This window comes from Hemicordylus capensis, chromosome 2 (genome assembly GCF_027244095.1).
Source record: "Hemicordylus capensis ecotype Gifberg chromosome 2, rHemCap1.1.pri, whole genome shotgun sequence".
NCBI classification, from domain to species: Eukaryota; Metazoa; Chordata; class Lepidosauria; order Squamata; family Cordylidae; genus Hemicordylus; species Hemicordylus capensis.
The window spans coordinates 68,593,625-68,608,917 of NC_069658.1; the positions used below are offsets into that span (position 1 = coordinate 68,593,625).

At 43.3% G+C, this 15,293-nt stretch overlaps 1 protein-coding gene across 39 annotated transcripts in view; it reads left to right on the forward strand.

The window, feature by feature from the left end:
- PPIP5K2 (diphosphoinositol pentakisphosphate kinase 2) overlaps window positions 1-6,456 on the forward strand; it is a 152,545-nt gene extending 146,089 nt beyond the window's left edge. For all 39 annotated transcript variants that reach the window (XM_053300886.1, XM_053300890.1, XM_053300892.1 and 36 more), the window contains one exon: window positions 3,880-6,456. In XM_053300886.1, the coding sequence (XP_053156861.1) occupies window positions 3,880-3,896 (17 nt within the window). In that variant the 3' untranslated portion in view covers window positions 3,897-6,456. The remainder of the gene's footprint in view (window positions 1-3,879) is intronic.
- The last annotated feature ends 8,837 nt before the right edge of the window (window positions 6,457-15,293 follow it).

A 15,293-nucleotide genomic window follows, 5' to 3' on the forward strand; every position in this document is an offset into this window, starting at 1 on the left:
CTGGTGGAGTCTGAGTCTAGAACACTAACATCGGCCATCATGCTAAGAAGACATGCTTGGCTCCGTTCGACTTCTCTGCAACCGGACATGCGGGATCGCATAGAATCACGGCCCTTTGATGGCAAGGGTCTCTTTGCTGAGACAACGGATGAGACCATGGAGCAATGGAGAAAGTCCAAAAACATGGCTAGAACCTTTATGAATCAGACACAGAAGTACACTTCAAGCAGGTATCAGCCTTCTTACAAGCGGCAGCAGAACTTCCAGCGAGGAGATCGTAGAGACTTCCGGAAGTCATGGAATCGATGGAATAAGAAGGGCTATTCAAACAAGAATAGGTCTGATCAGCAGAATAAGAATAGACCCAACACCCAAAATAAACAACATTTGTGAGCTCAGTGGAACTTAGGGTCCATACCTCCTGGCAGTGACCCTGGGGAAAATCCAGCTGAATCACTGACTCGGTCAACGGTCGTAAAAAGGTCCGACATCGCCTTACATGCACCAAGGCCCAACATCGCCTTGGACATAGCCATTAATAACAGCATAGCCAGTAATACCATCCATCTGGCAAGTCATGCCTTTGCATGGCGCAATATAACATCAGATCATTGGGTTTTACGCATCGTCCAGACTGGATATGCTATTGAGTTCCTTTCCCTGTCTGAGTAATTGGGCATCAAGTTTACATCTGAAACTGAGATTCTGAGAGAGGAGGTAAACTCCTTGTTGGAGAAGGGTGCGATATTGCCGGTACTGTGGTCAAAATGCCACGGGGGTTTCTACTCTAGATATTTCCAAATTCCGAAAAAGGATGGTGGTATACGCCCCATCATGGACCTCAGAGATCTCAACCAGTATGTGGATGTTAGGAAGTTCCATATGATTACGTTGCAAGCGATCCTTCAGGGTGAGGGTTGGATTGCAATGTTGGATTTAAAGGACGCCTACTTCCATATTGGCATACAGGTGAATCACAGGAAGTTCCTGCGTTTAACACTAGGGTCTCAGGTCTATGAATACAATGTGCTTCCCTTTGGGTTAGTGACTGTTCCGCAAGTGTTTACTAAATGTATGGCAGTGGTTATTGCCTTTTTAAGGGTTAAAGGTGTTTCTATCTTTCCCTATTTAGACGACTGGCTTCTGACAGCAAGGACAAAGGAAGATCTTCTGCGTCATGTGTCAACAGTGTTGTCTCTTCTGAAGCAGTTGGGGATACATATCAACGAGAAAAAGTCACACCTAATGCCGGCCAGGTGCCTGCTGTACATCGGGGCAGTGTTGGATATGACAGTACAGAGGGCATTCCTGCCCGAGGAAAGGTTCAATCGCATCCGCGATCTGGTCCACCAGTTTCACGGGCAGCCCCTTCAACAGGCCAGAGTCATCCAGGTGCTACTGGGCTTGATGGCCTCTTGCACAGCAACAGTCCTGTATTCGAAACTCCGTATGCGGAAGCTACAAACGTGGTTTCTTCATCTGTTCAGCCCAAATTCGGACTCTCAAAGCATGCAGCTACTGATCCCAGAGAGGGTGTTGGCATCTTTGCTTTGGTGGACAAGGGAAGGGAACATGCTGGCAGGCGTGCCCTTCCGTACCCCATCTCCTGCAATGACACTTATAACGGATGCCTCTCAGCAGGGATGGGGCGCGCACTTGGGTGGACAGCAGAGATTAGGACGCTGGAGTCGCCACGAGCGCATCCTTCATATCAATTTCCTGGAGCTTCTAGCTGCGTACAAGGCATTGTGGGAGTTCCAAGGCGTGATTCATGGCAAGACACTGCTTCTACAAATGGACAACACTATGGCAGTGGCTTATGTAAACAACCAGGGTGGTACAGTATCAATATCTCTTTGCCACCTAAGCCTTCAAGTGTGGAATTGGTGCATTGCCAGAAAGGTCCACCTTCAGGCCATCCATATAAAGGGCCGGGACAACGTCTTGGCAGATGCGTTAAGCAGGGACAAGATGCTAAGGCAAAACAGAATTCTGTATCAACACGAGTGGGAGCTAAACCCACACCTGGTAGGTGAGCTATTTCGGAAGTGGACCACTCCTAGTGGACCTTTTTGCTACGGCAGAAAACAAGAAGTGTGCACAATTCTGCTCAAGGATGGGACTCGGAGAAGGTTCAAAGGGAGATGCGTTCCAATTCCAATGACGCAGAGTGTCTTTTACTTGTACCCACCATACCCACTCCTGAACAGAGTAGTGGCCAAATTGCTTCAGGACGGAACCAGGGCAATAGTCATTGCGCCTTGGTGGCCACGACAGCCGTGGTTTCTGAGATTGAAAAGTCTGGCGGGTGTCCACTACGAGAGACTACCACAGAGGCCGGATCAGATAATTCAAGCAGGGGGAGACCTATTGCATCTGAGTCTATCCACTCTGAAGCTCACTGCATGGAGAGTAGGCTTTTGAGGCACATTCTACTAAACAACAGAAAAGAATCAACGAGAAGGAATTATACAGCAAAGTGGAAGAGATTCGTGGCGAATGTGGAGGACGAGGGGTTTCGGCCACGGGAGGCCACTTTGTGGGAGGTCCTTCTGTACCTTACATCCTTAAAGTCTCAGGGCTTGGCGAATGTTTCTATTAAAGTGCACATGGCGGCTCTCTCTTCTCGCCATCAGGGATGGGATGGAAAGTCGCTATTCACTCATCCTCAGTCAAAGGATTTCTTGAAGGGGATTAATAATTTGTATCTCCCCTTTAGGCCTCCGATTGAGAAGTGGAGTTTGTCCCTGGTTCTGTCCACAATGACTCAAACGCCATTTGAGCCAATGGCGACAACAACCTTGAAGTTAGTAACTTTAAAGACTCTATTTTTAATTGCCATCACCTCCGCAAAGCGGGTGAGTGAGTTGCAAGCTCTTCGGATAGACACTATAATCCATCCTGAGAAGGTGGTGATGCGCTTTGACCCAGATTTCCAGCCCAAGATTGTGACGAACTTCCATGTTAACTGTGACATTGCTCTGCCGACTGTCTTCAGAAACCCGTTGTTGGAGTTAGATGCATACCTTGGATGTAAGGAGAGCTCTCCTTTTCTACTTAAAGAGGACACAGCCTTTCAGGAAGACTTGCCACCTTTTTCTGGCGATCAAGGGCACCAACAGAGGCTCACAGCCCTCTAGACAGAAGTTGTCCGCCTGGCTAGTAGAGGCAATTAAACTGGCTTATAGTTGTCAAGGAAAGACGGCTCCAGAGTATCTCAGGGCGCACTCGACACGGGCCTATTCAACTTTGGCAGCCCAGTTGGCTGGCCTCCAAATGACGGACATCTGTTCAGCTGCGTCCTGGGCTTCAGATCACACCTTTGTAAAGCATTATGCCTTAGACCTACGCTCGGCGGCGGAGGCAACATTTGGCAGAGAAGTCTTGAAGAGGGTGTTACAGCAGCATGCAGCCCACACCTCCAGAGTAGGCAGCTCGTTACTCACCCATTTTTATGAGTGTCATTGGAATCACTATCCAGATAAACAGGTTGCTCACCTGTAACAGATGATCTGGTAGTGATTCCACGACATTCATAAAACCCGCCCATCCGGCCCTGCTGTAGGCTGCATGGATCGACATGGTTGGAATAATAGTTGTGTCAGTCATCCAGAAACTGAAGACAGAGACGCCTAACCGCCGATATGAGGTACTGCACACTCGTGCAGGGGCGGTTGAAGGCGTTGCGAGGAGCTAACGATGGCTACCCGAAGTTGGTCTGCGCAGGCGCAGAACCCATTTTTATGAATGTCATGGAATCACTACCAGATCATCTGTTACAGGTGGGCAACCTGTTTTTCTCGTGATTTCAGTGGGATAAGTGTGTGTTTCTATTTCTCCCCTGAAATTAAAAATAATTTTTGTTTTCTTTGTCTGCAGGTACTTCCACATCCTGATATTTGACAGCATCATAAAAAGGCATGGGTAACATGTATTACTGGGGATTAAACTCTCTTAGAAGAAGTGAAGCACTTCAGGCAAAACTGGAAGGGCCTGCTGTTAACCATCCTTTGCAGTGCACATTGCTGTGTAGAAAAAAGTTTTTCAAAGGCTATTTATGTCTGTCTGTAGCAATATGTTTACCTTTACATAAAATGATTGCTGTAGTGCATATATTGTGTATATATATATATAGGTTAAAATTTATTTCTTTGTTTCTAAAATATCAAAAGCAAAGTTTACACCCATCATTTTAAGGAACTGTTCCTCATTAACAAACTGCACAAAACATTTTTCATCTTTGTTGTCCTAAGTATGCATAAAACGCAACACCAAAACAGCCTAACTTATTGGTTTGCATTGCAGGAGCAGCTTGGAAGTAGACAGGAAGCAAATAAGGATTTCAAAAAGCCACACCTTCCTTTCTGGCCTGTAGCAGACATTTAAAAAGGCCAGTAAAAGGAAGAAAATCTTTTTTATCATGAAACCACAGTAACATGACTCTTGTTAACAGATGCCTTCTGAATGGCCAGCTTCCCCTTTGATGTCAATTCATTTTTTTAATCTGGATGAAAGGTGGGAAGCATTTAAACCCTCAAACTCGGAAAATCCAGCCCTCCCCATCACTTACTGTAGATATCCTTACTCAAAACATAATTGGTAGATTTCTATTGAGGCATCTAAGTTATCATCTAATAATTTAGATACCAATTAGAAGGTGTTATGAGTTAAGCTAAGTTTAAGTTCAGAGAGAGCCCACATTGGAGATTGACTCGCAGTATAAAACAGTAATATGAAATAGTCAGAATAACGTTTACCTTCCTTGCAACCTGACAAGACTCAGGGCAACTAATAGCAACTGAAGTAGGGAACATAAAGATATGAAAATATAATCCTGCAGCACAAGAGCCAATAATTTCACAGAAATTTTTTACTTCCATTTCTGAATGACTTGATTGATGGCCATTTCACCAAGTTTTAAGGGACTCACTCCATATCAATTATTTTCTCCCTCCACAGCATCTGTGATAGGAGCAAGACTTTGTTCTTGACCCCTGTTCATGCAGTCATGCTAACACCAGGTGGAGCCAGGTGCTGGATCTGAACCTTTTTCAGAGCCTAAAGAATTCTTGTCTCCTGTCTCTCACAGTTAAGAAATGGCTCCTGCAAGTCACCTCCTCCCCATTGCTTTGAGGCGGCTATAGAGAGTCACATTTATAGCAGCTGTGGTAACAGTAATGCGGCTAAAGGTCTATTGTCCAAAGTTTGGGTATTCATGAGTTATGAGGTAATTATTAATATATCATTCTAAACTGGCACTTGGCATACTGAAATATGGCCTGGGAGCATTTCTTATTGAAATATATTTCTAAAGAAAATATTATTTTGCTATTCAACATAATTCCCTCTCCCCCCCCCCGCCCCGTTTAAATGTAGACAAGCTGGGGTGAATTAGGGATGGTATATCCTTGAATTTCCATGTTCTTTTATATGTTTACATTAGACCTTTGACATTCAAATATAATTTGATTGTTAATATCTGTGCTTTAAGATACGGATTCTTGTCCTAAAGTAAAGGCATCTCATGTTTACATTCTTAATATTCTTCTGTTTTGTTGAAAAGATTACTTCCTTCAGAGGTTTCTGCAGAACACTGCTTAAAGAGCAGTCCACATGTGGATAATGGAGCTTTATAAGGAAAAGCAGAAACAGCTGGTCTGTTAATATTACATGCTAGTAACTTGTATATCTATAGATGATATTGTTTGTCAATTTTTTGTGATAAAGGAAGTTGCAGCATTATGAAAGCTACGTAATTACTGTTTCAAATTGACTGAAGACTAGGACATAAACCCATCCACTTGTTACCATCATTGTCCTTTTAATTTTTACTGTTAGCAGATAGCAGTTAAAGACAGCTGAAGATTGTATTAGTGCCATCAACATCTTTAGCAGTTTGAATTATGCCTTTAAAATATTCAGGTACGTCAGTCAGCATCTAAGTCATCAGTTGTCCTATGACTTCTCTTGTGGACTGATGAATAATTGAATGCCTACTCTCAAATTTCTGATAAATGCAGAAACTAATATAAATAAATGACTCTCATTAACAGCAATATTTTCCTGTTAAATGGCAGGGCACCTAGCTTTAAATAAAGTTGTTAAGAATACAGGCTCTTATTGTCATCTAGCAATGCTCCATGAAAGGTGTATTTGCTTCTTAAACTTGCCATGACATTGCTGTGCATATTTCAGTAAGTCACATGAGACATTCTTAAGTACTGTTTAAAATACCAAATATATAATAAGTTTGCAACTTCTCATTGTAAACATTTCATTTTATATAATGTAAATTTGTAATATGGACAATGTTTGTCTTGTTTACCTCTGAATGTATGTCATTTTACCATTTTTCTATAAGAAAATGTTAGAATCTGTGTGCATATCATTCCAGTAAACCAAAGCTTTGGCATAAATTTTTGATGTGCTCTTAAATAAAAGAGAGTTGAGAATACACTTCCTGTATGCTTTACTTGCTCTCTAAAATTAGGTAATTCTTTACACGCCTTATTTACTTTTGTCCTCCCACCAAAGAGGTATCTTCATGTCAAAAGGCCCCGGGGAAGTGGATGGGATTAATGCAGCAACAGGAAGACTCACAGACTGGGGATGCTTTAACTGCATATATGATTATTTATAGGAGGCTCCTAGTAATGGTTCCCTTCACCCTGCCTGGGTTTGGGTTCATTCTTCATGGACCAACCAATAAATCTGACAAATGCACAGAGAGCAGAAGTGATCTTCTCCAGTCAGCTGGTTGCCTTTCCCCATGCCTTGCAGGTGATGAACAATGACACACTGCAGCCCAGTGCGTTGCACACATTGTCTTAATAGATATGATGGATGTCGCTTTGGTTGTGCAGTGCTCACTGGCCCCCAGATGCAGTGACACACAAGGAATAACAGCCCAGTTGGGTTTGGCCCCTTCCTGGATCTTCCCACTCATTAGTCAAACCCAGTTAATCATGGATGGCAGCTGAGCAGCGCTTCCATTGGTTCCTCATCTGCTTCAGTCACCACCTGATTTGGGCAAATCCTAGGTCACACCATCACATCCATCTCAGAAGGGAGAGGTTTTCAGTACTATACAGCAAAAAGCACATATCATAAAGATTGATTAAAAAAGAAACACTTTTGTGATGGGTTAAAATTTTAAATTTGCTCTAAAGTTCTAAAAATTTAATTTTTAAATTAGCTTGAAAAGCTAAATTTTTGGAAGATTTGTCTGAAAAGCGGAGTATAAGTGCCAAAAATAAAGCAAGCAAAGAGTGAGTGTTTGTGTGTGTGCGCACGCACATGAGAGAGTGTGTGTAAAATACATTGACTGCTGGAGAACAACTCAGCAGAGAGATACTACTGAAGAACAGTTTTTGTTAAGCAAGCCTGCAGCTGATAATTATATATCATAGTATGATCTATACAATAGTAGAAGTCTAAGGTCTTGTCAAAAGAAATGTCAGCATGGTGGTAATATAAGTAAGGGGTGTCATGTTTATGAAATATTCCCAAATGAAAATTCTGTAGAAATAGACCTTGATATGGATACTAAGGGATATGTAACACATCAAGGTTTTTTCCTTACATGGTTCCCTGCCCCTTTACATGAATATGGGGCAAAGAAAGTGTACGCACCTATACAGTTATGTGAAAACAGAACAGGTATGTATACTATCTTAGGAACCCACTGCCAGTGGTGGTTTCCCGATACATATACAAATAGTAAAATAAACAGGGTTGTTTTACCATCAGAGACACATTCCTGAAAGCAAATAGTCCTTTATAAGGGAGAAGAGAGCAATGAAAATCATTCTCCACTACTGCTGGGCTGTCGAAGAGGCACAGCTAGTTTCCAGCCTCCTTGCATTCCTCCTGGGCTGCTTCTGTTGTCATAGCATTGTGGGGGATGTCAGTCAACAAATGCAACCTTCACACATAACAGGGTACACTTTTCCCTAAACTTAATCAGAAAGGGGGTTTTATATGAAGTAGCTCATGCTTCTGGTCTTCTTGAGTCACTTCTTGCTGATAGGTTCTGACATTCGTTCTCTCTGCCAGACAGACAGGTGCGGGTGAGCATTTTAGATGTTTCCCTCATTGGCATAACCATTCATGTACTAAGTTAAATGAAACAAGGAACTTGAAAAAGCATTTTCCACCTAGCTCCCATTTAGTGCTTGTTTTCACTCCCACTAAAATATGTTTGGATTTTTTCTGCCCTTTTAATTGGGAAATTTCCCATGTTTATCTGGAGAAAGCTGAAGCTTATGTTTTTAAGATTGCTTGCATCTTTTTTATTCTTTTATTGTAAAAGGTCTTGTCCCTTAAAACCCTCTCAACCACCCTATGTTTATGAAAAGCCAAAGTTTAACATGCAAAACAATTATGTCCATGATATTTCAACATTAAAGTTTCTAAACTAGTTGCTGATTACAACGAAATACTGTAGCATATGCTACTCCACCCCCCGCCTCTTTAATTATTGGAGAAAAATAGTGATTGATACAATCCAGACTGTCAGTGATGCAATCATTGTGTCATGATGTCAGTGTCAATGATATAATCTAAACTGAGCCTAAACTTGGACAGATAACTGTAAATTTTAATATAATTTATTTCATACTGCAGCTGCTCTTGTCCATGATCCATGAATACCATTAATTTGCCACCTTACTCCAGCACTGCAAAAGCCATTTATAAGCCACCCCCAATTTAAGTCCTGCTGAACTTTTGAATTAGGTGGTGATACAGATTCCAAAAACCTGCACAACAGCTGCCTAGAATGCTGGTTGAAATCATAGTATTGGAAGATAGATAGATACTTTATTTACAGCCAATGACCGAAACAAAAAACAACAACACAAACAATAAACATTATTCCAGCATTCAACATTAACTTAATCATTAACTTCAGCATCAATCAATGAACTACGAATTCTAATTGCGATGTCTGGTTGGCATCAGATCAGCACTGCACTAGTGCAGCAGTGCCTGACATCCAGGTGAATACAGTGCTATTGCACAAGGCGAAAGGGGGATTTGTCACTCACTCTCCTGAAGCTTACTCTTCAGGGACTTCGTTTCAGGAGGCACAATGCGCTTCAAAGATTGTCAGAATCATTCCTGGCTGCAGGTAAGGAAGGAAGATTGGGAAGCCTGTGCAGCTGTGGTGGCTTTATATCCGCTTGTTTTAGCTATTGTTTGATGCAAATAATGGTTCTTACTAGACAGAGTGCTAGGAATTTGGAGATCTCCCCTCCCCTTACAAGTGTCTTGCCCCCAAGAAGGAAAAGACAAGCTAAAATTTCATCATTTTCTTCCTCCAACAAAAGGTCAAGTGAAGCATAGGCTATGCCCTTCCCTCAAGTCCTGTTTTGAACTGGTCCTTGGACCACAGAGTGGCCATACCTGAAACCCAAATAGATGGAGGAACTATTGACCTTGCAACAGAAATTGGCCTTGCTGGTTGGATAACTTGGAGAATCAAACTCTGGATGAATTAATAGAAAAGGAGATCAAAAAGTTTGCTCAATATGCTGCTACATATAATCATGAGGCGCTCAGGGTGCATTAGGTGCTAAGAAGGAGGAACAATAAAAACACATAACACACTAAGTCATAACGGACAAAAAAGAGAAAATACAAAATACAATACAAAACAGCTTGAGAACTCACTTTAAAATTAATTAAAAAATAAGATCAAATCTGAAAAGCCAAATTTAAAAGGCCTGGGTGAACAAAAAGGTTTTTACCTGGCATCTAAAAGATCAGAGTGACAAAGCCAGGTGAACCTCACTGGGGAGACTATTCCATAAACGGGGTGCAACCACTGAAAAATTCCTCTCTCTGGCAGCCACCCACCTCACCTCATTTAGCAGGAACACCCAGAGGGCCTTCAAAGAAGATCTTAAGGCATAGGGACATATGGGGCAAGGCATTCTCTCAGGTAACCCAAGCCATTTAGAGCGTTAAAGGTTAAAACGGGGCCTGGAAATTGACTGGAAGCCAGTGCCACTGACAAAGCAGTATGCAAAACTTCCAGTCCCAGTTAATAAGACCCCACTGAAGTAATCTGGAGAGATCTGTCTCCAGTGTCCACCAGCTCACCTGGTGGCCATGGGGACGGGCCTTCTCAGTTGCTGCCCCGAGATTGTGGAATGCACTCCCAACTGAAATACGGTCTTCCCCATCTCTGACCATTTTAAAAAGGCATTTGAAAACCCACCTCTTCATCCAAGCTTTTTCAGCGTTTTAAATTTGTAGGTTTTAATCTGTTTTTTATTTTAATTGTCTAAACTGTTAATTTCCCCTTTCTCCCCCGACTTTCTTTTTTGTATGTTTTGAACTTGTTTTTATGTTATTGTTAACCACCCAGAGATGAAAGTTTGGGGCAGTGTACAAATTGATAGATAGATAAATAAATAAATAACCTTGCAGCCCTATTTTGTACCAGCTGCAGTTTCTGGACCATTTCCAAAGGCAGCCCCATGTACAATGCATTGCAGTAATCTAAGCTAGAGGTTACCAGAGCATGAGTAACTCTGGCCAGACTATCTCTGTCCAGGTAAGGTCACAGTTGGTCTATCAGCCGAAGCTGATAAATGGAGCTCCAAGCCACAGAAGCCACTTGAGCCTCTACTGACAGTGCTGGATCAATGAGACCCCCAAACTGCAAACCTGGCCCTTCACGGGGAGTGCAACCCCATCTAGAACAGGCTGGACATCATTCACCAGGGCAGAGGAACCACCGACCAACAGTACTTCTGTCTTGTTTGGATTGAGTCTCAGCTTATTCACCCTCATCCAGTCCATTACTGCATCCAAGCGTCGATTCAGGACAGTCACCGCTTCACCTGCGTCTGATGAAAAAGAGAGATACAACTGAGTGCCATCTGCATATTAATGACACCTCAAGCCAAATCACCCAAATCACAGGGTAGGTGGCGCCCACCCTATATACACACTGGGGCCAGGCTTCAGGCAGGGAAGAGGCACAGCTAGAGAGGCAGACAGTGAAATGGCTACAAAAGATGAAGGAGGTAAAATGGCTGACAAATATTTTCAGGTGGGCGCCACCTACCCTGCCCTCAGGTAAGAGCCACCACTGATAGAACTGCAGTTTCTGAAAAAATATTGAAATTTTCACCACCATTAAAGGGCCATTCATGTTTCCATGTTAAACTGATCGTTTTGAAATTGTTTTGTTGTGTTAACCCCTGCTAACTTTTAACATGGTGATTCTCTTTATTTAGCGGGGGGGGGAGTAACTGGCCCTATCCACCCCCAGCACAGTATCTCCAGTGACTGTTGCTGGTGTGTATCTTATGTTTCTTTTAAGATTGAGAGCCCTTTGGGGACAGGGATCCATCATATTTATTTATTATTTCTCTGTGTAAACCGCCCTGAGCCATTTTTGGAAGGGGGGTATAGAAATCGAAATAATAATAATAATAATAATAATAATAATAATAATAATTAATAAATTTAAAATGATTGCAAGCTGCTCTAAGGATGCTATTTGGGTAGAAAGTATGGAGTTTATTTATAAATAATCTTCTGATTAACTGAACATAACATTGAGGTCAAAACAGTTTGGTTTTGTTGCTTGCACTCTCTACCTTCACCACAAGGTGGAAGTCAGTTTCAGACTTTAGCTCAGCTGAGGAAAAGTCAGTGATTTCCTATTTGCAAGTATAACCACTTTACAGCAATGTGGTTACATTACAATATATTACTGCAAAGATAAGCAGTAAACATTGTGCGAGATGTACCCGGAGCCTATGCATGTGTATTCTTATTTATTTATCATCTTATTTATTTATTATTTCTCTGTGTAAACCGCCCTGAGCCATTTTTGGAAGGGCGGTATAGAAATTGAATTAATAATAATAACAATAACAATAATAATAAATATTCTTTTTAAAAAACATATGCAATATATACAGTGGCCAACATCCAGACCAACACTCCACTGACATGCAAGGTTCTGCATTGCGCAAGGGGGATGGGGTGATTTTCGGTGATCTCTCTTTCTCTCTGCAGCTTGTCTTTGCCTTCCTAAACTATCTTGGTCCTCAGGGACATCATTTCAGGAGACAGAGGTGGCTGCAGAGGAAAGGGGAAACAATAAAAAATCACCCGGTTTCCCCTGCACAATGGAAAACATGTAAAAATTCAACAGGTGCAATGTTCACCAGGATGTTGAATTTCTGCTTGTCATACAACTGAACCCCTCCTGGACTCAGCTCCCCTACCAGAAAGAAACTGGGAGGGGAGAGCTGGTCAGTATATGGCAGCTTCCTGTGTTCCTAAACTGTAAAACAGGATGCTTTCTCATGAGCAGTGAGAAAGGGCAAGAGGGCTAGCAGGGAGAGAGCCTTAAAAAGATTTCCTCCCCACAGAAGATCTGATTCTTCCCTTGGGGTGGGCGGATCATCCACCCAGACTATTACTCTGAGGGTCGGGGTGCCGGACGCATCACCCCGTGTCGCCCCACCCCCCATGAGCTCCCATAATGCACCACGCAAGTGTGCGGTGCATTATGGGGATCCCACCTCCCCTCCCCTCCCCATAGCCAAATGAGAGCCCTCCAGATGGCCAGCCCTGGCAGACAATCAAAGCAACGGGGTTAGGAGCGCACTCACTCTCCTAACCTTGTTTTGGAGGGTAGCTCTGTAGGCGGGCTTGCTGCTGCAGCACCTCCGGGATCGGGCCCAAAACCGGTCTGGGCTTCCTTAGCCCGGTTTTGCATATGCATATGAATAGCTTCACTGTGTCAGTCCTGCAAGAACTGGAATCCAACTCCTTTCCCATACAAGAAGTTGGAAGGTGGAGCAGGGTCTGAAGACTAGAACATATGTTCTACTTGCCATAGGGATGCTAATGGCCTCCCCGTGGTGAGAAGTTCCTGTACCAGCCATAAAATCTAGGAATACTTACTGTGTGGACCAGACTGCATTCTAAAACACCCACCCACAATGCTGCATAACACAGCTACGACTTACTTGGTGTGATTACACATTGAGATGTAACTTGCATTAGGAATAATGCAAGCCACATCACAATGTGTGATCACACAATGGTAAGTAGCCGTAGAACAGTCCCAACAAACAGCAACATGGGCATTTGTTTTAGACATCCACAGTTGATTTAGAACCACTCACGTTACATTGTGGGTCATGTTAGTCAGTGTAAGCTGGGCCTGTGCTCCAAATAGTGGTGTGCGTGGAACCAGTCCAGCACTGGGGAGGGGAGCTCTTTAAGGGCAGGGGAGGGTGTACTTACCCCTCCCGCCGCTTTCCCACCTCCAGCACTCCCCGCTTTGTAAGCATTTGGGGCGGCAGGGTACCTTCCTGCCGCCCCTACTCCTGTTCCTTGTCAAAAGTCTTCAAAAGCATCACTGCGCATGCACACGTTGTACATGCCACCTCCATGTGGGGGTAGGGGCGGCAGGAAGGTACCCTGTGTTATGGACGGTCTATAACATATCAGAACCAGAGGTACCAACTCAGAAGTATGTGAAATATAGGCCTGTGTCTGATTTCATTTTATATTAAGAAATGAATTAACTCCTGAACTCAAGTTGAACAGGCATACTAGATCTCAAACTGCTCTGTGGAGCAGGAGGCAATCCAGCATTGTTTTGTAAAATGGGTAAGCACAAAGGCTTGGCCGGAGCTACTCATATGCTAAAAAGGTGACTCACAATGTCTGTGGAAAAGAAGCCAGGGGCTGATTCCCCCCACCCCACTTCCTGTTGCAAGAAGCCAGTGTTAATCCTTGTCAATTGCTCTCTATAGAGATTTAACATAGGTAGATGCATTCAGAGATCCGTCTGTAGACTTTAATTCTTACCTCACTGATGCTTCTGCGCCAGCCAAATGTATTGAATGTCTCACACCTGTATAATTACACACTATATAGAGGTACACAAGAAATAATGTAATGGCTGTCTCTCACCAATAGAACTAAATTTTCTCACTAACTCCTGACTTTTAACACCTTTTGGGGGAAGATGCAATTTGCAGCTCTCAGATGCAGATTTGCTTTGGGCAATGTTCCCCCTCCCTTCTGAGTGCACAGTTTTCAGAAGATGAGATTGAGATCTCTCTGGACTGGCCAATATCCTGAATAATTAAAAAAGACATTGTCCAGAAGGTAGCAGCGAGTTGTCACCTTTTTGGGACCCAGGAAAAGATGAGAATTCTATGTAGATCAAAGGAAAATACACTATAAGAAAGAGGCTACTGGACAGAGAGTTTAGCAGACTTATGCCTACAGGCAATCTTGCTCACGAGGATCCCAGAGCTGGCTGCTAAGCCGCGGGGCAAAGCAGGAACTCTGTTCATGGACTGGAGCTGTCTGTGACTTCTACTGCACAATGAGAGGTCAAGACTCCCCAGCCATGGTGCTCTGGCTCTCAGCCATGATCTGAAGCAACTGCAAAAGCTCCTGTCTCCAGCCAAGCGCCTCACTCCTTCAGCTGAAGAGATTCACTGCTCTCAAGTCTCTGATCCTGGGTAAATATGCTGCTCCTACAAGCCTGGAATCCCCTCATCCCTTCCCCTTTCCCAGCTCCCTTCTCCCCCCCCCCTTTTCCTCTACTAATCTCCCCAAACCATGTCAGCCCCCAGCCTTCCTCCCCCCCCTTTTTTTTCTGCCTGTATTTGAATTGTATTAGGCTGTAGGAAGATTTAATTGCACACACATATGGTAGTTAGGAACACTGGTTGTGGTAAGGATGTTCTGTTTAAATACTGTTGCTGATATTGATAGAGTGTTCTGCTTTCTGCTTTGCTAGATTATGTTGTTAGTCTTTTATACTCAATAAAGCCCATTGAATCTTTGAGGATTGGTTTGATCTCCTTTCTTCCATGCGCCCAGATCATACATGGTCACTATATAAAAGAACTTGGTCACTTGGTGACACTATGAGCCAGACCTAATTTTGTATACTAGCTAATGAGCATATTTAGTATATAAATCAGGCCTGGACTGTAACACCTGCTGCCCCGAATGCTTACAAAGTGGGGAGGGCTGGAGGGGGGAAAGCGGCGGAAGGGGTAAGTACACCCTTCCCCGCCCTTAAAGATCCACCCCCTCAGCACTGAACCACTGAACTGGCCCCAGGTCCAGATCAGTCCAGAGGCCCTTAGAATGGACTCCGGACCAGTCTGTGCAAATCCCTAGCTCCAAATGGAAACGTATGCCTTTGCTTAGCTACCCCAACACTTTACATTCCATTCATGGGGGGGGGGATATGATTCTATCAAATTAAACAGTGTATCACTGTTCAT